Here is a 25,300-nt window from a genome sequence, read left to right on the forward strand (position 1 = left end):
CTGCCGGACCTCGCCGATTGAATCGATTATCGAATACTGATATTAAATTATCTTTTCTGTTACAAAAAAGAATATTTGGTTGCTTCAAAATATTCATACAATTAAAAAGTAATTTTTGTAACTTGAAAGGGATTATTACATGGTTTTTGTTTATTCTAAAATGCTGCAGTTTGGAGATATTTTTCCTGCATTTTGTTGAGTTATTAAATTAAAACTTACGAACTTACATCCAAAAGGTGTATGAACAATAAACTAAGAAATTCTAATTTAGTGGCGAGGCAATATCAAAGCACAGCACAAGTGGTGTCCGATAGTAAATTTTATGGTGTTTTATTTTTTGAATTTTTCCTATATAGAACCGAAACGTAACAATTTTAGTAAACATGTAACAATGCCATTAAAAAGCAAGAACAGTTTCCTAAAGTATCTTCCTCTCATCATAAATACAGGGTGTTTCCAAATAAGTGCGAAATATTTTAAGGGGTGATTGCTGAGGTATTTAAAAAAAGGTTCATATAAACATAGGTTCGAACACGCTTCGTTTTCAAGATACACAGTGTTCAATTTCTTATTTAAAATATTTTCTTAAATATTTCAAAACCGTTATGAAATATTGACACGAAATTTGCGACACGTTATGATAGGATGATAGGCATTTTTTGAAGTACGAAGAATATTTCCACTTACATATACCAGTGGTGTCCGTGCGTCGATCCAATGACAAATTTTTAACGAACAAAAAGGCACGCCACTGACATTTTCTCATACCAATATTTCTTTGTTTCAAACAACCCATCAATTCTTAAAAAATAAATACTCTTAGTATTTTGTTGCTCAAGAAGCCATTGTCAAGATGAAAAATAATTTCTGATTCCTGCACCAACCATAAAACCGGTATAAATATTTATTACAAGTTTCAACATGCAAATATTTTCAAGAGTTAATTGCTAAAATATGTTAAAAAGCATTTTAAAAAAATTACAACAGATGTTGAAAATATGTATAGTATACATATACATATGTATATCTAATTCTAAAGATCTTCAGAATTTCAAGAATTAAGGAAATATTACACGAAATAAATAAATAAAAAATAGAAATAAAAAAAGTTAAAAATGCTCTCAGATTGATGAAGGCTCGCAATGTTATGATGAAAATTACATTTTTATATATGAAAACTGAAATTTTGTTAAGTAAGTAATATTACAATGTTTAATTATTTTGTTATTTTGTAAATAAAATATAAACACAAATAAAAAGATAACGATTTTTAATAATTACTTTCTCAGTTATTTGCATTCAAACCTAAAGGTACATTAGAGTTAACAATCTTCTATCTCTTAACTGGCTGTTCCTCATTTCTTTTGTCTTTACTTTTCCCACTTATGGTGGTTCTTCAGACCCAAGGGAAAAGTATCTGCTAGTCCCATGGACAAATCCCACACATGGCCACTTAATTGCGTCAGTAGTAGTGACCTCGTTCGACAATGATTTATCTTCACGACAACTCTGTCAGCCCGCCCCTCATCTTATTACCACTTTTAACGTTACGTTTCTAAACTTAAGGACTAATAAATCTCCGACATATACACAAAATCATAATAGAGATAATGGTAGTTATTAAAAATATGAACTTAAGGGCGAAAGTTAATAAGGTTAAGAAATAGGTCTCAGAATATGTAAGAGATACTCGTATACGGCGGTAGTTAAACGTGTCAAAGATGCTTAACCATTATTAACCAAAATTCCGCTAGGAAATTAATAAATCCCGATAGTTCTAGAAATGCCGGGAAAAATAAAAATTTATAATATGAAAATGACATGTTTTACCGTTTTCAAAATCCTAACGATGTAGCTCGATTTTGGAACACCATGTACCTATATTTTATAATAAAATGTGGTCTTATTAAGAAACGCCGTCACAGCTGAAAGACAATCCTCTGTCAATTCCTTTTTCACATTTCCCGATGTCAGAATGTACCAAATTCAGAAATTTTCAGTAAGATGATCAGCGAAACCAAAACATGCCTTCCCCTGTTAGAAGTGTTCATCAGTCATCAACTGTTGAGGTTTCTCATGCCACTCAAGTCGGAAACGACCCTAAAGATAAGAAACCAACCGTATTAGAATCCTATGGATATTTCCTTGGAAAAACCATTGGGACTGGCTCGTATGCTACTGTGCGAGTAAGTTATTGGTTTTTGGTAATTTCCACTTCGACTCATAATTTAATTGAGTCTCTTGTAGATGGCCCACAGTCAACAACATGAAGGGAATGTTGCCATTAAAATGGTGAGCAAATTCTCTGCGCCTGCTGATTATTTAAAGAAGTTTCTGCCAAGGGAGATTGAGGCGGTGAAGGGGTTGAGGCATCCGAATTTGATACGGTTTTTGCAGGCAATTGAAACTACTCACAGGTTGATTTACCGACATAGTTCAGTTTTGTTTTAGATTAGGTTTACTTAAATAAGGATTCTTAGCTATTGGCTAGCCATTTGGTTTCATTTTACAGAATGTACATTATAATGGAATTTGCTGATAATGGCAGTCTGCTTGACATCATCAAAAAGGAGCAATACATTGATGAGACAAGGTCGAGGAAGTGGTTCAGGCAACTTGTTAATTGCATTGAATATTGCCATAACCGCGGTGTAGTCCACAGGTAAATTGAATTCTTATATTAGGTAGGCGCCTAATATAGGGCGTTCCATATCGTTATGTTCAAATTTTGGGAGCGTAAAGTAGACATAATTCTAAGACTAAAAAACACAATAGTAGTAGGTCGATTTTTATTCGTTCCAAAGTTACAGCATGAAATTATAAAAATAAATAAACAGATTTAAATTCGAAAACCAAAGAAAAATGTCCTGTTTCACAAATATTTAATTAATATTAGGTGTACAACTTTGCTTCCGCCGTTTTTTTTCCGAATTTCGCGATTTTATTGTAAAAAACTAATTATACCTTTAGGATCCAAAGTATTGTCCATCGCTGGCCACTACTTTCTCCCATCTTTCGGGCAGCATACGAATCCCGTGTTGAAAAAATTGGACATCTTTTGAAGCGATCCACGATTCTATCCAATTTCTTACTTCTTCATAAGACCGGAAGTGTTGGTCAGCTAGCCCATGTGCCATGGATCGAAACAAGTGATAATCAGAAGGAGCTAGGTCAGGAGAATATGGCGGGTGGGGTAGGACTTCCCATTTCAATGTTTCCAAGTATTTCTTGACCACTTGCGCAACATGGGGTCGAGCATTATCGTGCTGCAAAATCACTTTATCATGTCTCTCGTTGTATTGCAGCCGTTTCTTTTTCAATGCTCGGCTCAAACGCATTAATTGGGTTCGATAAAGAGCACCTGTGATTGTTTCAGTTGGTTGTAACAGCTCATAATATATTACGCCGAGTTGATCCCACCAAATACAGAGCATGATTTTGGAACCATGAATAGACGGTTTGGCCGTCGACGTGGAAGCATGGCCGGGATATTCCCAAGTCTTTTTGCGTTTGGGATTATCGTAATGAACCCATTTCTCGTCCCCAGTCACAATACGATGCAGAAATCAATTCCGTCTTTGCCTTGCAAGCAACTGTTCACAAGCGAACAGACGCCTGTCAATATCTCTTGGTTTCAACTCGTACGGCACCCAATATCCTTGCTTCTGAATCATTCCCATGTCTTTGAGGCGTTTTGAGATTGTTTGTTGAGTCACTCCCAATGATTGTGCCAATTCTTGTTGACTTTGACACGAGTCTTCGTCAAGTAATGCTTCCAAGTTCGCATCTTGGAAAACCTTCTTTCTTCCACCGCTATGTTGGTCTTCGACGTGAAAATCACCGTTCTTGAAGCGCTGAAACCACTCACGACATGTCCTTTCACTAATAGTGGCTTCCCCATAAGTATCTGAGAGCATTCGATGAGCCTCAGCAGCAGATTTCTTCATATTGAAGCAGAAAAGTAAAACCTCCCGCAAATGACGAGAATTTGGCTCGTACACTGACATTTTCAATTGCGAATAACTTTATGATGAAGACACAAATAGACTAATATTTTTATGAGGTTATGTTAACAGGTGCCCAAGGCTCCTGCATGCCCACATGGGGTTATTTATTTCGATCATTACTTACCGCTACATACATCTATTCAAAAACGGCGGAAGCAAAGTTGTACACCTAATAATATTTTCAAAATGTTCTCCTTCTTACTGAATACCAGCTTGTGCTCGTATACCGACGGATAAAGCGACACTCCTTATTTCACGATCATTTTCACGTAATTGTTGGGCCGTTTGCTGAATACACTACAAGAATTCCTCTCTGGTGCTTGAAACTTGTGCGTAAACTAAACTTTTCATGTATCCCCAGAAATAAAAATCTAGAGGATTATGATCAGGTGATTTAGGTGGCCATGCAACAGCGCCCCCCCCCCCCCCCCCCTCTCTTCAATCCACTGGGGATAATTGTTAAAAAAATTCCGGACAGCAATTCCAAAATGTGTTACTGCACTATCCATTTGAATCTACACATTTATTCTTATGGCCAGGGGAACATCTAAAAGTGGGGGCAGGTCTTCAATAAGAAATTGTAGGTAATTTTCAGCATTTAATTTTATAGGGAGAATGTAAGGATCGACCACTAGATCGTCGATCAAGCCAGCCCAAACGTTGACGAAAAATTCATGCTGAAAATTTGCAAGACGTATTGCATGGGGATTTTCTAGTTTCCACTTATGCAGGTTCTTCAGATTGCTAATACCTCATCTTGTAAATGAGGCTTCATCTGTCCAAAGAACTCGTCTGCAGTAATGAATGTTTAACCGTGGCTGTCGTAGAATCCAGGTGAAATACACTAGACGACAATGAAGGTTCGCCTCAAGCAAATCTTGCATCTTCTGATAATAATATGGATGTAAGCCCTTACGTGTCAATATTCGCCAAACAGTAGTCATTTGTGGTGTTCCAATTTAGCTACCAATTAAGATACCTGCAAACGACATCTAATACTTGATGGCTCTACTGGCAAATTCATTCCTTTGTCGAAAAGGTACATAGTCACGTAATCAGCATTTACGAAACTGCCTGTGTACCTCCACAAATGTTTTATAATTAAGTATTCGTTTATTTGGCAACTGATTACGCTATTTATTAACTGACTGACGTGCGCTCCCATTACAACAACCATAAATGAAACGCACATTCGCATACTCTTCAGATGAACATTTTTTTTCATCTTGATGCATAGATCCTAAAACATCGTACGTTCTTATTTATGTTTCGAATTTAAATCTGTTTATTTATTTTTATGATTCCATAGGAATACTGCCAGAGCGTACGAATGCGAGTTTGTCTCCACTGGTAAGCCAACTTATTGGCCAACAGACGCTAATAAAATCTCAGACCTAATCCACATCTTTGTCATAAAGAACGTATCAACGAATTACATCAAGATGGAAGAAGGATTCGACCTCAACTCGGAACACTCTCCCATCTTGCTTGCGATCAACGATCGAGTCATGTTTAAACCCGGATTGGACGCTGCATTAGAAAGAATCTAACATTTTTAGTTTATTGCTCGGAAAAACTGTTTTGTACGTCTAAAATGCTTTCCCCTTTATAAATGCCTCGCAGGAGGGCTGCATTAACCACTGACAGATTACGGTTATCGGTGGTCTGGAAAGATAAATGTACCTAATTGTTAGTTTTTTTTTCTAACGCACGGCCAACAGCGTAACCTGAGTTGTTCAAATAAATCTTGTGAAGCGGGCGGATTCTTTTTTGCTATATCGACTATATTGTGAAATCTACTTCATATTGGTATGTTGCCTTAAAATTTATTCATGTTTGGATACAGTTTTTATTTTTTACGCTGTAGAATTACGAGAGGCAGGAAAGAAGAAGAACAATTATTGAAGTGGTTTGAGGATTTCCTTCTGAGAAGGAACAACTCCCAGATTTCGATAATGATATAAATGATGCCCTTTCTGAACATAATGAGCATGATACAGACAGTGAACAATCTGAAGATGTAGGTTCTGATGACATTCCATTTGCTTAAAATCTAACACAGACTAAGACAGGAAGGGAACCTATTTTTATCGGTAAAAGTAGCTAAAACACAAACCAAATATCCTTAGAAGAAAAACACGTACCAATAATCCTATAACACAGCTGCCAGGAGCGAAACCTGTTGCGAAAAAAACACCCCTAGAGTGCTGGAAATTGTTTTTTCCTGACAAGGTCCTTGACCAAATTGTAGTTTTTTACTAATCAGAAACTGACAGAGTTCCGAATCTTATTAGCGCCCTAGAAATTAAGTCATATTCTGGATCAATTTGAAGACGAACCATTGATTATTCTACCACAGTTATGGTGGCAACATGAAGCTCCTGCATACAATGGACGAGAAGTAACAAATTATTTGAATAGGATTTTTCCAAATGAATGGATCGAAAACCAGGGGTCTGTGAGGTGACCTGCTAGAAGTCCTGACTTGAATCCCCTGGATTACTTTCTGTGGGGATACCTTCAAAACCATTTGTACCGTGAAATTCCAAATAATATTAATGAATTACGAATGAATTTAATGAGGAAAATAACAACGCTTCCCCATCGATCCATTCAACGGGCAGTATTAAGACTACATAAACTGAGTGCGAAATGTATCGAGGCGAATGGCTTTCAATTCGAATACCTTTTATAATTTTCTTTAATTATTTCAATTATTAATAATATAAATATGTTTAGAATTTTTAATTAAATAAATATTATTAATATGAATAAATTTGATAGCCTTTTGTTATTTTTTAATTAACATTTTTCGAATTTGATAACTGTAATAAAATATTTAGGTACATGTTAAAACCAGAGAACTGATAATGGTCGCCAAATGACGAAACGTCGGAAATAAAGTCTGATTGTGCCATCTTCTCCAACAGAAATAAATGCCCCAATAATCTCTCATTCGCTTTCCGATATTTATGGAAATGACGTAAGAAGGAAGCAAAATCGAAATATCAGTTTCGATTTTTTTTCGTATATCTCGGGAACCAGCCGGATTTTTTCGGATTTTTGAACGACACTTTCTTCAGCATAAAAATACGCGACTTTGCCATAATTTAAATTTCCTCGTATCTTCAACGGTTTCCGAGATCCCCGTAGTGGCCTCTTGATTTGAGATACTATTCATTCAATATTCGAAAGGTACAACTTGCGCAACCTTACCCTAGTTTGGCGAGTTATTTTATGAATTTTCGAATTCCGGTAACATCCTTGAACCATATAATTTTCTGCTCACTTAGTGTCGGAAAATTAAAGAATTATGTAAGAATATCATATCGAAAAACTAAGATGTTCTTTCATTTATGGACAAATACACTCACCAGCATCCTATTAAATTTGGTGACAACTCTGATGCGCAGAGTATTTCGTAGATGGGTCAATTTTATAAGCCTTTTTTTAGATTGCAGACGCAATTTCTAACGTTGCCCCTAAGCCCAAGGTGAGTCAAAAAACTTTCCACCCAGCACTATATACAGGGTGAAAGAGAGTGTCGCTTTTCACTTAAATTTATATTACACGAAGTTTATGCAGGATATAGGGTAATTACGCAGTATAAATTTTAGCTCCTGTGCCTTTATACCATGGTAACCTGTTCTTCTGTAAATCTGAAATCCTAAATTTTCAAATGTTCGCAAAGTATTTACAAGTCCTCAAGACCTCAAACACGAACTAAAATCGTTTAACTTCGATTACACTACAATGTTAAACATTAATTCATTACAGAGACATCAAATGTGAGAATATGCTAATGGACAACGGATGGAACATCAAACTGTCGGACTTTGGATTTGCAAGAGCAAACATGAAACCGAAAAATGGACAACCTATACTCAGTGAAACTTTTTGTGGCAGCTATGCGTATGCCTCTCCTGAAATACTCAGAAGAATACCATATCAACCTCAATATGCTGATATCTGGTCCATGGGGGTTGTGCTCTTTGCTATGGTTCTTGGGCGATTACCCTTTGACGACAGCAACTATAAGGAATTGATAAAAGTCTGCTTCGTCGGCTAGTAAATAGTACCTAGTTCAATTAACATTTCTCAATTTAAGCAAGTATCCGGTAAAGTGATATTTCCAAGGAAGCCTAAGGTGAGCAGTAATTGCAAATCGTTGATAAACAAAATCTTAACTCCGCTGAAAAGCAGAATTTGCATAAACGGCATCAGAGAAGACCCTTGGTTTGCCTGCGAAGAGGAACAAACAGGGAGTAGTGAGGATAGATCAGCATCTTCTGCAGTATCAGTAAGTAGTCAAACCTTCGAGAAAGATAATAAAGTCGTGGTGTTGCAGAAATCTGAAAATAAAAGGAAACTTTTGGTGGACTGCGACGCGTTGGTACCGCCAAGTGTATAAGAGGCCATAAAAATTAAGAACGCTGACAGTGAAGCTGAGCAATCTGACAAGGGAAACTCCAGTGGGAAATCAAAACAATGTACTAATACCAAGCTGTGTTCTTATTTTTCTAATAAATTGTCTAACATTTTCTATAATTTTACGTCCTGCTTATAATACTATGCAATCATGCCCTCACCATGAACGGCATCGCATATCTTTAAGATGTGGCTGGTGGCACTTGGGATCGTGTTCCGAATGTTGAAGCACTATCAACAGAGCGAATAGTATTGATTGTCTCACGTAGGTACTGGTTCCAGACAGGTGTCTAGAAGTCACGTAATCTTCAAGACCCTTGAAGCCTTCAGCAATACCCATCAGATATTTGTACTCCTGGAGGTGACCGTCTCCAGTTAGTACGTCGCACACTATCCTCGTGTCATTTTCTTTCTAATCGAAGAAGCTTATTCCTCTCGGCACTTGGACTGTCTGTATGTCTCCCAATTTGTCCAGCTACACAGGAACATCCACTTAATCATCTATCTAATAAATAGATAAAATGCCACGACTTTGAAGATTCCCGCAATCGGTTTAGGCCCGCGGAATACTGGTCCAGAACCCTGTTAGGCTAAAGGATCTGTCCTCTCATCACCGGGAACACCCATGTGTCTTGCAATCCAAAGACAAATTTGGTTATTTTTCCTTGCAAAAGGTGTTCAAGACGTTTTCACACATTGGGACCAGTTTGCACTGTATCACATCGATACCAGTAGCTAATATCGTCGTTCTACTGTAAGAGGATAGTTGATTTTGCCATATCTAACCGAACGAGTCAACAGTTGAAACCCCCATGTAAAGACAACAAACAATTCGGTCTGGAACACCATAGAATGACTATCCAGGGCGATGTTTTCCACTTCGCCAGTGTCTAACCTGAATTAACCTGAAGGCATCTGGACACCTGCTGATGAAGGAGAACTAGGAGAACATTCATACGCTATTCTTCGTGGTTGGGATTACTATTTTCAGGAAATTTGAGAGTTTGAGCGTGGATAGCTGAAGATCGTATACATTTAAAAGAACCGGGCACCTTTTTATAGCTCAGTCCCGAATGCATATGGGTGAATGTTGACATCTGCAACTGGACGAGTGTCCACGTTCCATATGTCGCATGTATCGCCTCCAGTTTAATCTCGAGGTCTAAGAGCGTTAAAATTCAATATTTCTTTCGTTGGTACTTCTATAGCAATCATATCGAATGTGTCGATACAGCCTATCGATATCGATACGATTTAATACTGCACATCGATATTTTGTCCGATATCTCATAACCCTACTGTTTCACTGACACTGACACTGACACTGACGCTGAATTCCGTTAAATGTTTCATTCGCTTTATATCCCTGTTATGTGACCGTTTGATTTAAAACTTGTGGAAGTTTTATATTTAGATTTATTTCTGAATTTAAAGGACTTGTCCCAGAATTGCTCCTATAAAATTCAACAGTTTTTAATCAAAGGCGTATAATCCGAAGACTAGAAATATCCTCCTGTCACTGTCACTGAATTAAGATCTACGTATGGCTGAAGAGAAGTTTTCTTATTGCCCTCCTCGGCCAGTTTCTTACTTGCAGGCTAGAGATCCCAGTATTTTAAGCTGGAATTATTGGAATAGAGATAAATTGATCAGACACAATTTATTGGACGACTTCTGCAATGACAGTACACTTTGTAAAGACTCCTCAGAAATCAAAGAGAAAGTGGTAAATCGAGTTGTAGAAGTAAGTGATATTTCCTGCTTTATTTCATAAAGTTTAAGAAGCATTGACCATTGGCTTTTTAAATCTATTGTTCTATGAAACAGAACTGTTTATTAAGAATTAAAAATACACAACTAGAAGTTTTTCTGCTCTTTTTCTTACACACTTTAATTTTGTGAAATGTCTATCGTTTCCTAGAGAGAGAGAGAGAGAGACAGACAAATTCAAACATTAACTGTAAATAAAAAATAAACTATTTTTTATCAAAAATACAACATGCAAATATCTTTGCTTGTAAAGTTTCAGTGTCTACCTTTCTAAATACTATTTACATGTTGCAATGAATGATTCTCAGGAAGTAATGGTAAATAATTTTATAAATACATAAATACAAATGTTTTTTGTTACATAATTTTAACATATACCACTTGTAAGACATTTGACTTTGATGATTTCATAAATATTTTTTGTAAAATTATTATAAAAATATTACTTAATAAAAATTGTATTAAAAATATCTCTTAAATTTTGTTCTTGTGATATTTTAAAATAATTTTTAACTCATAAATTTTCATAACAATTTTGCATAAACAACTTAACATATATTTAAAAAAATATTCAACACAATACTATCATTAGCAAGTGATTTTCAAAATTATTTAGATTATCTATATCACCAGGCAAATTTTGGAAAGTTCATTATTTCATATTTAAAATGTGTTAAAGCTGAGTTATATGAAGTTATTAAGAGTGACTTTACGAAAAAATCTGTGGATTCAATGTAACAAGGTAATTTCAAATCAAGCTTCAAAATGTTTTATTTTAAAGACCAATTATTATAATGAACACTTACCTACTTGTCATTTAAATTTTTTGAAAAGTTATAACCAAATAAGTTATTCTATATGCAAATATAAGTGGTAACTACAGTTAACTAAACTATCAGCAGTACCATAAATTTAAGAGCAGGATATACTATCTATTTGGATATTTTTGTAAAAATATTTTAGTGATCTGTGAAACTTCTGCTTCACAAAAACCTTAAAAATATATGGAAAACATTGATTTCAAATTTGTACTTCAAAGGTTTTTCTATTTTTAAGATATAAAGTTTAAATTTTATTGGTACACTAACTACCATTTAGACTGCAAGTCAACATAATCAGATTTTAAATATATTTAAAAATTATATTATAGCTGTGATTTAAGATTTTTCTGGTGCCAGTTCCTTTTCTTCCTCATGCATCTTTTTGTGGTTTGCCACTAAATTATTCAAATCACAAAATGTTTACCTATTTTCAATTCCAATGCTTAGTGATATGTGATACCCCTAGTAGTACATTGGTGTTAGGAGATTAGAAATTTAATCAACTCTCTTTCTCTCTTTTAGTTAACAAAACATTGCAAACTAACATTATTTTTAAAATCTCAAATTTGCATCACCCAAGGTTATAATATTTAGATTGAAATACCATGTTAGTTACTCATGGATGGTATAAATATATTATTTTCATATCTTTTTAAATTAGACTTCTTTTCTGGCTTTTGCGTTAGTTGGAAGAACCTTTTAATAGTTTGCAAAAGTTGTAGTAAAAGATTAATTATTTTCTAAGAGAGAGATAGAGAACATTTGCTTAATATTACAGTTATTTCTCCATTACTAAAATCTTTCATTGAGGGGATTTTTAATAAAATCATAAATGTTTGCGAAAATCTCTAATGAGAGATTGATTGATATGATTTCCATAGAAATCTTGGTTGAAAAATTGAAAAGATCAGTTATTACATTATTATATGATTATTTTTCTTTCTTTTAAGGATGAAGGCTTAAGTGTGTTTCTAAGAATAAAGGGAGGCGTCGCGGAAAGTGATCTATACAAAGTAGAGAATAATGTGTTATCTTGCGTAAGACCCAAAAGCTTACAAAATGGCCGAACAATGAAAAATGGTTACACCTACGTAAAACAGTTTGCTTTTTCTCACATATTCCAAGCAGACAGTACACAAAGCGATATTTTTAATAGCACAATAAAAGAAAAAGTGTTGGGTTTTGTAAACGGTCTTCCCTGCACCCTTCTCGCTTATGGCGTATCTGGCGCTGGTAATACTGCATCTACGACTAACTGATAATGTCGTTTACAGCGTTAATCTTTCCCAGGCAAAACTTTTACTATGATTGGAACTGCCGAACAACCAGGAATAATCCCTCGGAGTTTAGATTATTTGTTCAGAACATTGTCAAATCATATAAATAAAATGCCCATCGTAAAACCCGAGTCTAACACAAAAGTTCAAGTATTGAACACTCATCAAAGCAAGTGTGAAATTGATATACTGGAGAATATGCTTCATGATCCTCACACACCTCGAGATGAATCGGTGCATAGAGGAACATTTCTGTAAGTGTTTTGAAGTAATGTTTGCCGTGTTACTAAACCTTTATCTTTAAAATATTAACTGCGACATTTTTTTGCTTTATTCTATTTAAAATTTGTGTTAGAGCAATGGAACGAAGGCTCAGTTTTAACGACGTTGGACATATAGACACTATCCCTCCTATTCTGGGTCTGTGGGTCTCATTTGCTGAAATTTATAACGAGAATATCTACGACTTATTTCAACATCCTTCTGCACGAGGGGTGCAGAGGCCGAAATTAAAACTGGCAGGGCTTCAGAACGACACTTACATTAAGGATCTGAAATGGATTTATGTTCGAAATGGTAAATAAATGTTTTTTCTTTAATTGCTTCAATATTAATAAATATTAAATTCCATAAGAATATAATTCTAGAACCAGACTTAGTTCTGGTTCTGTTTTCCCACTAACTCTTGTACGACTGGGTCTAAAACTTTACCCATATCAATTTGCTTCTTTATATTAACTCTAAATGTAATAGTTTTTTGGATCCCAATGAAGAAAAACGAAAGTGGGATACACTATTTGAACATCGTTAGTAAGGAGCTATAGGTAAACAATCAACTTTTCCACAGGTGTTGAAGCTTACGAACTCTTACAATACGGCCAACAGAACCTTAGTTACGCATCTACATGTATCAATGAACATTCTAGCAGGTCACATTGCATATTCTCTATAAAATTACTGTCGGGTTTTGATGAGAATAATTGCCACACTTCAGTATTTAACTTTTGCGATTTGGCTGGTTCCGAGCGGTTGAAAAAAACTCGCAATGAAGGATTTAGACTGAAAGAATCGATGAAAATCAACACATCGCTGTCGACATTAGGAAGGTAATTGAGAAACCAAGAATTAAGAAATAGACGAAAAGATTGTAATGTATTTTAGATGTATAACCTGCATTAGAAACAAACAGCAAAACAGCAGAGATTGCAGTAAAGCTCCTTTTAGAGATTCTAAGTTAACTCAACTATTTCAGAAAGCCTTACAGGGCAAGGAGGACATTCTTATGATGGTAAGTTTTTTCTGGGCATTATCTGGTATTAATTAAGTTCGTGTCTTAACATATTTATATAATTATTATTTTCTGGTGCATCAAGAAACTGTTGGTATTAATGAATGAACCTACTGAAGATTTTTTACTTTACTGAAGATATTTTTACTTAGACAATCATTTAGGTATTATAATATTCTAATTTGATCAGTGTAAATATGCGTTTTAAGGTCAACATAAACCCCTCTGAGGACATGTTTGAGGAAACACAGCATACCTTAATGTTCTCTGCCATTGCCAAAGATATAGTGATAAAACCATCGCCAGTAGAAACACTGGTACCAGTTAAAGAAAGTGAAAGCAAGTAAGTTGATTTATATTATTTTGCAATGTCATTTTCTTTGATTCATTCCAAGTGCAAATTGAAGAACGATACATATTATCGGTCGGATCACTTTTGGATCAAAGCCAGATCAACTATTGTAGCATTCATTTTGTATTGTTTATTCACATTAGCACACAGGTCTGTTGGGTGTCCTCTATATACTTTCATTGACGACCAAATGAGAAGTTACAAAATTGCTAATGATTTCCAGTAAGATGGGTGAATTTTAGGAGTTCGATTGATTCTCAGTACTTTGGTGCTTAACCTATCAATCCATTAAAAGGAGAAATATTACAATAGAAGAAAATACTATTGTTGTCAATCCAGGAAGAGAATCATCAAACGATTCTTAACACGTATGCAACGGTCAAAATTTGGTAGCGTTTTTCGGTGACGTAACTTAATTTTTGACGATTTATTTTTCCCAAATACTTTGGTACCTAATCTGTCAGTCCATAGGAATAGAAGAAAAGGTTTTCTTAATAATTACAATTTTTTCAATCCGAAAGCGACGATCATTCTATGATTTATGATACTATTCGTCCAAAATTGCTAACGTGTTCTAGTAACATGGCCCAATTCTATGCAATGATTCAAGGCAAAAAATAAAAGATATATGTATAAAACGAATCCACTGGTATTATCATTTCCTCAAATCAATAATATGATATATGATTAGTCTTAAAGTTACATCTTTTTTTCGTGTTAAATATAAATTGTGCAGCGTGAAAATGAAAAATGAAATTTGCTGTATAATCCCAAGTTTTCACACAAAAATTTGTCCGGGAATTTGGCCTTTTTGGAGTATTGGCCCTCAACACTAGCAAATACTTTGGAAATATTTATGGTATTCGTCAATATTCAGATGCTAATTTTCATGATTCACAGCTTCTATAGTTCAAGCGACTTGAAAGGTTGAACTCGATACCTATCAATATATTTTATAATTTATAAATTGATCTATTTTTTATACTTTAGGAATAAGGAATTAAATGAATTACATAAGGAAAACAACAGATTACGTCAGGAGTTGTCTAAATGTCAATATCAAGCCAAAGATATGAATCAAGTCGAAGAGGAACTGAGACAGCTACGAAACGATAAAGCCATTTTAGTGCTTCAGTTGTCCGAGCTAAAACAGGAAATTTTTAACATCATTGATAAAGAAATGGAAAGTTCGCGAAAGGTAAATATATCCAAACCAATGTACAATCGTGGTAACACCAAGTTCTATCCCATGGTTTCGTAATTAATGTTACCCAAAGTCATTCCGTAATTTTCTTTGAGGTAAGTCTGATATGAATTTCGTTCTGCGTGTAACTTTTAGATTTCTTTTCTAACGCTCATTTTGAGACTAAATTGTGACGTTTATTCGTCACAATACGATGATATTGATAGCACAAAAATGTTAAATTTTCACGACCTATCACTTGGAAGTGAATTAAAAAATCTTTTCTAGTCTCTCGATTTCTCAAATTGTTAAAGTAACATAATTCTTACAGGTCGCCTATGAAAGTGAAAGTGTAATATTTTGCTTTATTCGCAAATTCTTCCCTATTTCAAAGAGATAGTGATCTCTTTAAATGTTTTCCATTATAATTAGATAAGAATTTGGTTTGACTAAAGTACACTTCAGAAGAATCTAAAAGTACAGTATATACCAAAATCGATTACTTAGCCTAAAATATTTTGAATATGACAACACTTTCCATTATACCACCCTATATTCTATTTTTCTAAGTTTTCTAAGTAATGATAACAATTTTAAATTAAACTGCATTTTTTCAAGGAATGGAATGAGCTGATTGCGTATTATGAGAAACGAATTAAAGAACTGGAGCCTGATGCGGCCGCTTATCAGAAAATTAAACGTCAAGAAAATTTCAACTCAATGTTAAGAAATATAGAAGCTGCGTGCAATAGTAGTGTTTACGACGACGAAAGCGATGAAGATGACTGCATAGTGGTTAGTGACGATGCGTCTGATTTATCTTTACAACACAAAAAAGAGGAGCAAGACGAAAGGTAAATTTTGGAAGCCTTCACTTAGTTGTAGAAGTAACTTCAAATTTGCCGATTTCTCTTATAGGAGAATAATCTTTGTCCTTTTAACAGTACTTTACTATCTGATATTATAATGATACAAATATTTATTCCAAGTAATTAAAAATAAGTTCCTAATTTCAGTCAATAATTTATTCACGGCTAACTAAACTTGATTACTCGGCCAAATGCATATTGAAGAAAAGCCTGTCTGAAAACCCTCAGCTTTAACAAAATAGATCTTCTCGAAGATTCTTGTATTGTAATTAGAGGCTAACATACTTAATTAACCTCGACAGTCGATGAACTGATATGATAGGCGTCTGATGTCTGCACAAATATAAAAGAAGTATAAGATTACTTATAATATAAATTATTAATATATAATATGCCGTAAAATAATTTTATCTAAGACGTTTTAGTCATTTTTTCGTTTAGTGTATTATTTCTTAATTTTAATTATTCACGTGTTTTATATATTTTACCAATAAAAACTGTAACTAAAAGTATTATTTCCTATGTTTTTGTAATAGTGGCCCAAGAAAGATGATCCATTATCGTATATCAAAATATAAGATAATTAGAAAAAAGTTAATACAAAAGATTCCTAGCTTAAATAAGTTGGTAATCAATACGCCTATCAATGATGTAAAAGCATAATTAAGAAAACGATAAGTATTAATAATGCGTGAAATCACTTGGACCAATGGACCAAATGATTAAAATATTTTTGAAAAGAAAGCACTGGCATTTCCGGGTTTACGGGAAATAGATGTCAACTTTCTTATCGCAAATAGAAATGCTATAGTTTTAAATGATCGCTATTGGCAAACATTGACATGAAACATTTACAGTTATGGCAATTTGAGGTTAATACTAAGTTGGTAATCACCAAAATCTCTTGATGAATGTATTGTAGATTGCATTGTAAATTGAAGTATCAGTACCTAATTAAAGAATACAAACGATGGAATCTGTTGCTGTTGTTGAATAAAAGAAAGCGGCAAAGGTTATATCACAAAAACTATTGAATTGTATTTTGATGTAGCTTTGAGTTACTGACATTTCTTGTGTTGACGCTTTGCATAACGTTCATAACTTTCTTCTATGGCTAAATTTTTCACGCTGATAGTAACTTTATTTTTTCTCATGGATGCCACATTGGATTTTTATCTCACTGAATTCACTGACAAAGCAAAAATAATAACACGCGATACATGCTTACATAAAAATAATACTTTACTCTGTTCATATCGGCCTCAAGAATTGCAGGACTCTCTTGGTGCCAAAGTGTATTGCAATAGTCGACGAAAAGACTGAATTTCCCATTGATACTACAGCCATTAATAATAAAGTAAGAAAAATATAGGACCGAGAACGAATTCCTGAGGGAATTCCACGATGGACGTTTAAGATCCCAAAAGTATCCTCTTCATGATAAACCATTTGGGTCTTGTCGCATAAATGTGACCTATACTATGTAATAGCATCATCTCTGAAGCTATATAAGGAAATATAATTTACGCAATCGAGAGCTATTGAGAAATTGCAGAGTACCACAGTTGCACATTATTGTCATATAGTTAGATCCTCCGGGAAGGAAAAAATGGTGCCGTTTACACTGCTTGAATACGAAATACAAGTTTTAACAAGTTGGAATGTTATTTGGAAAGTGTCAGCAGTAACGTGATGGATTTGAAGTTTGGCGGTTTGTTTCCACCACTGCCTTTCAACAGGTTTTATGTTGACTATTTTAGGAAAGTGAGCAAACAGACCATTCAAAAATGACAAACTTGTTGCCTCCGAGAAGCCTTGTATTACGCCATTTGAGACTTTTATATACAGTGTCTCAGAAATAAGTGTCACAATTTGAATCAATAATAGAACTCGTAAAAAGCAACATTTTCAAGTACATTTTTTGTATAAAAGGTATAGTTTTCCAGTTCAATTTATTAAAAGATTTATCAGAATTCCGCTACCCGCCGATAGCTTTTAAAATTGTTTATCTTATTTGGAATGCTTCGCATGGGTACCTATTGAATTATTTACCTACTTCCTGATGTGCATGTCTTTTTATTCGAGTAATCAATAAACGTGTAGGGGGAGTGTACAAGTTATTGGATGTTATGTTGTTTGATATTAAAATAAACTAAATTTTTGATTTGCCTACAAAAAAGAATACATTAAGCATTCAAAATGACTTTCATTAAATCCTATGAACCCCATTAGAGTTTTGATAGGGGTACCCCTAAGCTAACACCATATCGGTGTACTCATTATTTGTAAAACGCGAAATTTTACACCAAAATTTCTCAATAGTTTCAAACGTGATCACAACAACAGAAACGACACGTATCAATTGCAAACAATACAAGCCTCGTTGTGTATCTAGTTTGAATCACAATTAGTAAAAAACTTTACGGTAATAAAACATCCACAAAATAGTGTATACTTCGTTTTTTTTTATCCATAGGCAGTTCCATAGAGCGGTTTTAATAGGTAAAAATACTGAAAGCAAATGGGAGTTTAAAAAAACTTATTTCACAAAAGTTGTCGCTTTTGATTAGTTCTGTTACTTGTTCAAATTATGGCACTTATTTCTAGTAAACCCTGTATGTATGTAAATACGGCCAATGAAGGTTTGACATAGAATGAAGTAAAAGAACTGGCAAGTACAGCTTATAAAGTCAAGCTGTAGGGATACTAATGTGAAAGGTAAGGACTTGTTTTTCCTTCAGCCCTAAATTTAAAGTTAAATAAACAAAGAAAATTTATTTTCCGTATTCGACTTTCTAACTCAATAACACTTGCAAAAACTACCTACTTGAATTTAAACATAATCAGTGGGATACGGAGGAGGCAACTCGTAACTTGATACGGCACTGGCTTTGGACAACGTGGAATACAGTGGTGGCGCCAAATTCTTATACGATTGTTTTACGGTATTTAGATTTTCGTCACGAGAACATTCCCTGATTCGGTCAATAACTAAATCCAAAAACAATTTATTAAATACAATATGTAAATAACAATAAAACATTTTTCAGATCTTACCTGTTATGTCTCCGTTTTCAGAAAAGATCAGCACTCTCGAGTCTCTCCTCTTGAAGCAATTTTCACTAACTAAAAATAACATTTGGAATTACCAATAAGTACTTCTTTGATTTTTAGAAGAAGCTTACTAATTTGACATATCTTAACACTGCTAAGTATTAAAATTACAAAGCACGCCAGGACAAGTAGAACCAAAAAGACCTTTTGAGTGTATATTTTAATCATGGGAATCCACTAATTGATCTAGAATACAGTTTGAATAAGTTTTTTATGAATTATGTGTTGAGTTCTGCTAAAGCGGAATGGAAGTCTCGTATTGAAATTGCCCTAACTTATATCTACAAACACATCTACAATGCGCACTTTTAACTTACGTAGATGGGGATTAAAGATAAGTCAATATTTTATAGGCAACAGATGGGTTTGCCAACTACATACGGATCTTGTGCCATAATGATAAGAATCAGTAATGCTTTGTGGATACAAAAAATGTTATTTGAATACTCCGAATTTGGTTGGGTCATAAGCAGAATTGAGTAATTAAGTGAGGTATTTCTAAGCTATAAAACCATCTGTGTTTTCTTTATCAACAATTGTGCTGTGTTCATGGATATAACTCAAGAGTTAGGGGTCGATGATTTGAGGGTTTGTCAATCCAAAGCTCGCATATCGCTAACGTCTGTGCAGCTGTCGAGAAAACAAATATTGTAGCAGGATTTGAGGTGTTGCATAATATTGAGCAATGGGACTAAAATTCCGAGGACGTTTTAATGGTTTGTATTCTCGGCCGGAAGACTCGAGCTATTGCAGGGGTTTCCTCTTTGCAAATACGTTAAAGACCAGCTCCTAGTTTCCTATAGAGAAAGCAGTATATTTGTCTTAGCAGAGAGATTCTATGAGCCCTCGCGATCCATGATTAATCATATGTTATTAATTGTACATAGAGAACCAAAAGTCCTGCATAGATTCGTTAAAAATTGAAGAAAATATATTTTTTTGAAAATGCTGGAATACGTTAAATGTTGTCTTTAGTTGCGCATTTTTTGACGTAACTAACATGTATACAGGGTTATCCATGTACTAGTTTTGTATGTTTTTCTTAGGAAACTTCATGTATATCATGACATTTTTGAGTTCTTTGAAAATTTCTGTATGTGTAACATAATCATATTTAAATTTAAGAGTTATTGAAATATTTTCAGTTAGACTGGCCTGTTAGATCGCCTGACCTCACCCCTGCGGACTTTTTTATGGGGTTATCTGAAACATAGGCTGTATTTAACTAAGCTCGAAAATATGGAAGAGTTAAAAACTAAAATTGCTCAAGAAACTCAAAAAACACTTCCTCAAATGATAAAAGAGTTCTTGAGGAATTTGAATTGCGGTTTGTCCACTGTTAAGAAGTCATCGAGGCACAGTGTTAACATTTAATACATTATATTATAGTGGTTTCTATTGTTATTTTTTAAGTATCAATCATTTTATCGTTATTACTATTTTTTGTAATTTTACTCAAAAACTGTTAAATAGGGAAGAACTAACGACGAGCTAACGCGAGAACCGCTCATAACGCCTGAAATCCACCAACGGGGCAAAACTGAACGGAATAACAGATGCCAGATAAGACAAGAATAGAGACACCGAAATCTCGCCTCTTTGACTCGATGCTTTTATAACTCAAGGATAGTTCCAAGCGCTTCGGCGAATCCGCAGGCCGCGTTTTTCTAGATTTTCGTTGAGACAAAAAATATGATTTTTATTCTCAGCCCACGTGTCTGTATTGTAGATTCTCTTATCCTCGATACCGGTTGTCTCAAATAAAGTGAGTTCCATGGGGATTACGGAAACTGTAAGAGATGCAGCCAGTCAGATAAATCTACGTACACCTAGCAAACTCGTATTATTTCATAGTTAGAATCTTGATCCAAAAAATATTTTTAAATATATTGAAATCCCCTCATAAATGATCATTACTGGTAATTTAAAATTTGGATTTCAGTTAATAGGTTGGAAGAAAAAATTAATATCACAATTTCCGATCTCACAAAAGTGAGCATACAGCAGTTAAATTTTATTATACTTAGAAAAAAAAACAAATTCACATTTTGTTGGTCCATTTTCTACATTTACAACTGCTCGCAACCTTTTAAGCAAGGATGAAACCAAATTTCTTATAATATCTGGGGTAATTTCACTCCAAGCCGAAGTTAATGCACTTTATAGCGATTCTTTCCCTCAAATTTTGTAATTTCGCACCCTTCGCTCTAATTCGTCCCATAGGTGGTCGATAGAGTTTAAGTCTGGCGACTGTGGAGGAGAATGAAGCTACTTGGGCACGTTGTAAATGAACTATTCTTTGACAACCAGAGCAGTATATTTGGAATCGTCGCCTTGTTGGAATATCCATCGGTTTTCTCATCCCAAACGTTCAACTGAAGGCAATAAATTATCACGCAAAATTTGGAGATGCTTTCCATTATCCATTACACCTTCAATAAAAACCAAATTTCCCAAACTAGCCGCAGACATTTGGCCTCATACCATTACATTGCCCTCATATTTGATTATGAGTAACAAGTTTTCAAGTTTCAGCTCTTCATTAGCTTTTCGCCATATTTTTCCATTACCATCGGAACCAAAAATGTTGTATTTGCTTTCATCAGAAAACAAAACTGAATTCCAAAACCCAAGACCCTTTTCTAAATACTTATTCGCAAATTCTAGGCGTTTTCTTCTACTTTGCTAGAAGATCGGGGGCTTTCTCCTAGGAACTCGTCCATGAAACCCCTTTGATCTCAGAATTCTTCTTATAGTTTCAGCACTGACACGTTTATCAGTTTCGAAGCACTAATTTTCGGATTTAATGCAACTTTTCTACTTATTTTCTTAGGATGTCCAGATCGGGGTTTATTATTAGTTGAATTTGTTAAATTAAATTTTTTTATAATGGTGTGCACTGTAGATCGAGCTTACTTAACAGTTTTTGCTGTCACCAGAAGATTTTCCTTCGTTTCTTAATGAAACTATTAGTTCGCTAATTTCTTTTGCAATTTCCCTTCGCATCATGATGTTAAAGATTCAAAATTCGATTTAATGTGTTTTATTGAAAATTTTACACTAGATTATAGTATTATTTATGCATATACAGTGTGTCCCTGGATTGAGTTGACAAGAGGAAAACCTTTTTATTTTTGATTTTATAAAAAATATCATTCTCCATAAAAATTCCTGCTTGCCAAAAAGATGGGTTTAAAATGTAAAAAAATACTTAATATGTATAATGCACCCATCGATTAAGAAAATATAAAAATTGTTCAAGAGAGAGTGCCTCTATTTATTATTTTAAAGAAAAAGTTGTGTAGAATCATGACTAAAACTCGAATACAAAATTGAGCTTCGAATTCTGGGTTTGAAATTTGTATGCCTTAAGAATTGTTCTTTCGATAAAAAAAACGAGTCGATGGAATCAATTAATTTATTTAATAAATGTCAACATCAAGTTGGCATTATTCAAACTATTATTATTATAAGGCAAAATTCATTGATTTCATCGACTCGTTTTTTTATCGAAAGAACAATTCTTAAAGCAGAAAAATTTCAAATTTAGAATTCAAAGCTCAAATTTTGTATTCGAGTTTTAGTCACGATTCTACAGGAATTTTTCTTATAAAATTATTTTTTGAAACAATAAATAGAGGCACTTCTCTCTTGAATAATTTTCATATTTTCTTAATTGATGAACACCCTGTACATATTAAGTAAATGTTTTACATTCTAAACCTATCTTTTTGGCAAACAGAAATTTTTATGGAGAATAATATTTTTTATAAAATCAAAAATAAAAAAGTTTTTCCTCTTGTCTACTCAATCCAGGAACGTACTGTATGTGCGATAAAAATCCAGAAAACCCAAAAAAAGTTGTAGTATTTATGGTACTTTTGCTGTATGTTCACTTTTGTGAGATTAAAAATATTTTTTGGATCATGATTCTAACTATGAAACAATACGAGTTTGCTAGGTGTACGTGGACTTATGTGACAAACTGTACAGGGCGATTCAAATTAGAAAACCAAAACAAAAGCTTTATTTCACCTTAGTAGGTCTAGAAACAAGGGTTAGGTGGTAATCCGCTTTACCTCGTGGTTAACTCTATTTCATCCCATCTTACCTCACATATTATCCTGTGTAAAGACGTCTGGAACTATGGACAAGTGGAGCCCATTAGGACCCAGTGAGAAGCGACAAGATAAAGCCGCCTTTAATCATTGCAACCACATCATTTTTCCTCATAATTCATATTCATAATTATATAATCTGTGAATGATTTGTAATTTTATTATAGATGTTACAAATCATCTTTCAATCATTCACAGAAACAAATATATTTAATTTTCAGTTGAACAAATGTATTAGCTTTATATCGCTTTACTTCATAGTATTTCTATGATTAACGCCGCTCTTTGTTGAACAGAAAATTTCATATAAACTATATAATCTCTTAAGTACGCATTTGGAAAAATGTCAATAACTTTACTAATCCTTAAGCTTATTTTCACTTACTCAGGATGTAATATAATGCATCCGAGAAATACAAAATTCAACATAATAAATTATTTTTTGTTATCAGTTGTCATTTTCTCTATAATAATGTTTTAGGATATCATTGATGTTGTACATACTATATTTTTTCTTTATGCCGATTTACCATGGAATGATTGTATCATATAATACCCTGAATTCTAATCAGTATTCGGGATATGTTGTAAATACTAATCAATGAAAAATGTAATATTTTGAATAAGTTTTTCGAAAAAATCGATCGAAACCATCAGTGACTTTATGGTCCAAAAATATTTTCAATGAACTTAAAAGATTTTCTAAAACATCCGGTTCAAATTAATTATTTACCTGCTCTTTTGAATTTTCGATGTTTTCTGACTTCAAATTAAAATTTTCTCTTTTTATTAGGCTTCTACTGAAAAAACCATTAGGAGTTGCGGAGTATGACTCGATAGTACAAGGTAAGATTAAATGATTTTTTTTTTGTTTACATGAAAAAACGTGGAATTAATTTTCTAAAATAAATGTTTCTTAACGTACTTTTTTGTTACAGTGGACCTAATTCAAAGGCTTTTTTAACGAACAGGTAGGTAAATTTATTACATGCTTCATGACTGATCTATAGGGTCAAATTACAGATTTTGTTCAACGCCTTCAGTTCTTAACATACCAACTTCGAGTTTTATTCGTACACTCCTCTTAAGAATGTATTTTAAATTGTTGTCAAAACCAACAGAGTGGTACTATTTTCAAAGGTAAGGATTCCTTTTACCACACCAAATTATTTTACCGTACACCACTGCCGTCTGTTTATCGAAACTTAAATTCCTAATTCAATTTAGAAAAAAAAATCGTGAAGGTTCCCATCAGCGTTTTCCAATTATTGTCAAAAGTGTTTAGGGCAGATTTAAAAAGATGTTAAGGTTCTCCCATAAGCAATGCATAAGGTCCCTTTTAGACGGACTACTTCGTGCACACTTCGCGCCACCGAGTAGCTCCACTCGGTCGCTTGTATGAGCGATTTTGTTGCTGAAAAACTGAAGAAGTTTATAATTTTTTACCATTTTTGGAATGTAGTTTATCCAGAGAACTAATATTTGAACACCTAATTTCGAGACACTGCAGGTGAATATTAATAGAGACCAACGATTGCAAGCAGTATGAGACTATCAAACCAAACCTCAGCTTTAGCTCAATGCGTTTTAGTCATTCTTTCCAATTAATTTATCATTTTTGGTTGTCGCTGTATTTCATGATTTGGAATTCACCACCTAAACATAACTTAAGCTATCTTCGTTTAAGCTGGAATCCGGGATAATCTCATATTAAAATGTTCAAAATAATTCACAAATAGAAGGCGAGCCGAAGATTTGCGCGTTATCTACTCTGGGTGTTAAACATTTATTGTGACAATTTGGTGACCGTATTTTACATTGTTCTGCAAGTAATTTTTGCAGTTTTTTTATATTTACATATGAATTCAAAAAGAATGGAAATAGATTGGAGCAATTTGATTACAGTTTTATGGTTAGTGATAAAACAATATTCCAAGCATATCGATCTTCTATTAGCTTTGTTGATAAGATGATTTCGGTATATCCAAACAAAAAATTCCTAATTACTTCATTTCTATAGAAATTGTCTTCTCCGTAAAGATAATAAAACATTATTATATTGGTTTTCAAATT

The 25,300-nt window shown here is 33.8% G+C and overlaps 4 protein-coding genes across 4 annotated transcripts in view; 3 read left to right on the forward strand and 1 right to left on the reverse strand.

Annotated features, from left to right (window-relative positions):
• Positions 1 to 2,182, forward strand: part of LOC136417638 (neuroligin-1-like) — a 94,600-nt gene extending 92,418 nt beyond the window's left edge. The window contains exon 15 of the mRNA XM_066403416.1: positions 2,045 to 2,182. The gene's annotated coding sequence lies outside the window, so the exon portion shown is untranslated. The remainder of the gene's footprint in view (positions 1 to 2,044) is intronic.
• On the forward strand, positions 1,936 to 8,542 carry LOC136417645 (testis-specific serine/threonine-protein kinase 3-like). The gene is made up of 6 exons (XM_066403426.1): positions 1,936 to 2,186; positions 2,248 to 2,417; positions 2,513 to 2,662; positions 7,785 to 8,058; positions 8,116 to 8,307; positions 8,356 to 8,542. The coding sequence occupies exons 1-6, from the start codon at positions 2,025 to 2,027 to the stop codon at positions 8,416 to 8,418; spliced, it is 1,011 nt and encodes a 336-aa protein (XP_066259523.1). The 5' UTR covers positions 1,936 to 2,024; the 3' UTR covers positions 8,419 to 8,542.
• A 1,353-nt stretch (positions 8,543 to 9,895) lies between these two features.
• sub (subito) lies at positions 9,896 to 16,397 on the forward strand. The gene is made up of 10 exons (XM_066403419.1): positions 9,896 to 10,179; positions 11,977 to 12,259; positions 12,317 to 12,557; positions 12,659 to 12,879; positions 13,151 to 13,409; positions 13,465 to 13,591; positions 13,801 to 13,934; positions 14,934 to 15,141; positions 15,745 to 15,980; positions 16,143 to 16,397. The coding sequence occupies exons 1-10, from the start codon at positions 9,979 to 9,981 to the stop codon at positions 16,147 to 16,149; spliced, it is 1,917 nt and encodes a 638-aa protein (XP_066259516.1). The 5' UTR covers positions 9,896 to 9,978; the 3' UTR covers positions 16,150 to 16,397.
• Positions 16,398 to 18,766: 2,369 nt separating this feature from the next.
• Positions 18,767 to 19,336, reverse strand: LOC136417685 (uncharacterized). Its single transcript, XM_066403505.1, has 3 exons — positions 19,181 to 19,336; positions 19,053 to 19,121; positions 18,767 to 18,986 (listed from the first exon to the last, which is right to left on the reverse strand). Exons 1-3 carry the CDS (start codon positions 19,275 to 19,277, stop codon positions 18,829 to 18,831), a joined length of 324 nt encoding a protein of 107 aa, XP_066259602.1. The 5' UTR covers positions 19,278 to 19,336; the 3' UTR covers positions 18,767 to 18,828.
• Between the last annotated feature and the right edge of the window lie 5,964 nt (positions 19,337 to 25,300).

This window comes from Euwallacea similis, chromosome 29 (genome assembly GCF_039881205.1).
Source record: "Euwallacea similis isolate ESF13 chromosome 29, ESF131.1, whole genome shotgun sequence".
NCBI classification, from domain to species: Eukaryota; Metazoa; Arthropoda; class Insecta; order Coleoptera; family Curculionidae; genus Euwallacea; species Euwallacea similis.

Coding starts and splice junctions, on each gene's coding strand:
- LOC136417645 (XM_066403426.1), top strand. CDS start 2,025: ATGCCTTCCCCTGTTAGAAGTGTTCATCAGTCATCAACTGTTGAGGTT. Junction 2,187..2,247: donor GCTCGTATGCTACTGTGCGA/GTAAGTTATTGG, acceptor AGTCTCTTGTAG/ATGGCCCACAGTCAACAACA. Junction 2,663..7,784: donor AACCGCGGTGTAGTCCACAG/GTAAATTGAATT, acceptor AATTCATTACAG/AGACATCAAATGTGAGAATA.
- sub (XM_066403419.1), top strand. CDS start 9,979: ATGGCTGAAGAGAAGTTTTCTTATTGCCCTCCTCGGCCAGTTTCTTAC. Junction 13,935..14,933: donor GTTAAAGAAAGTGAAAGCAA/GTAAGTTGATTT, acceptor TTTATACTTTAG/GAATAAGGAATTAAATGAAT. Junction 15,142..15,744: donor AAATGGAAAGTTCGCGAAAG/GTAAATATATCC, acceptor CATTTTTTCAAG/GAATGGAATGAGCTGATTGC.
- LOC136417685 (XM_066403505.1), bottom strand. CDS start 19,277: ATGATTAAAATATACACTCAAAAGGTCTTTTTGGTTCTACTTGTCCTG. Junction 19,122..19,180: donor TGTTAAGATATGTCAAATTA/GTAAGCTTCTTC, acceptor TGTTATTTTTAG/TTAGTGAAAATTGCTTCAAG. Junction 18,987..19,052: donor TGAAAACGGAGACATAACAG/GTAAGATCTGAA, acceptor TTTTGGATTTAG/TTATTGACCGAATCAGGGAA.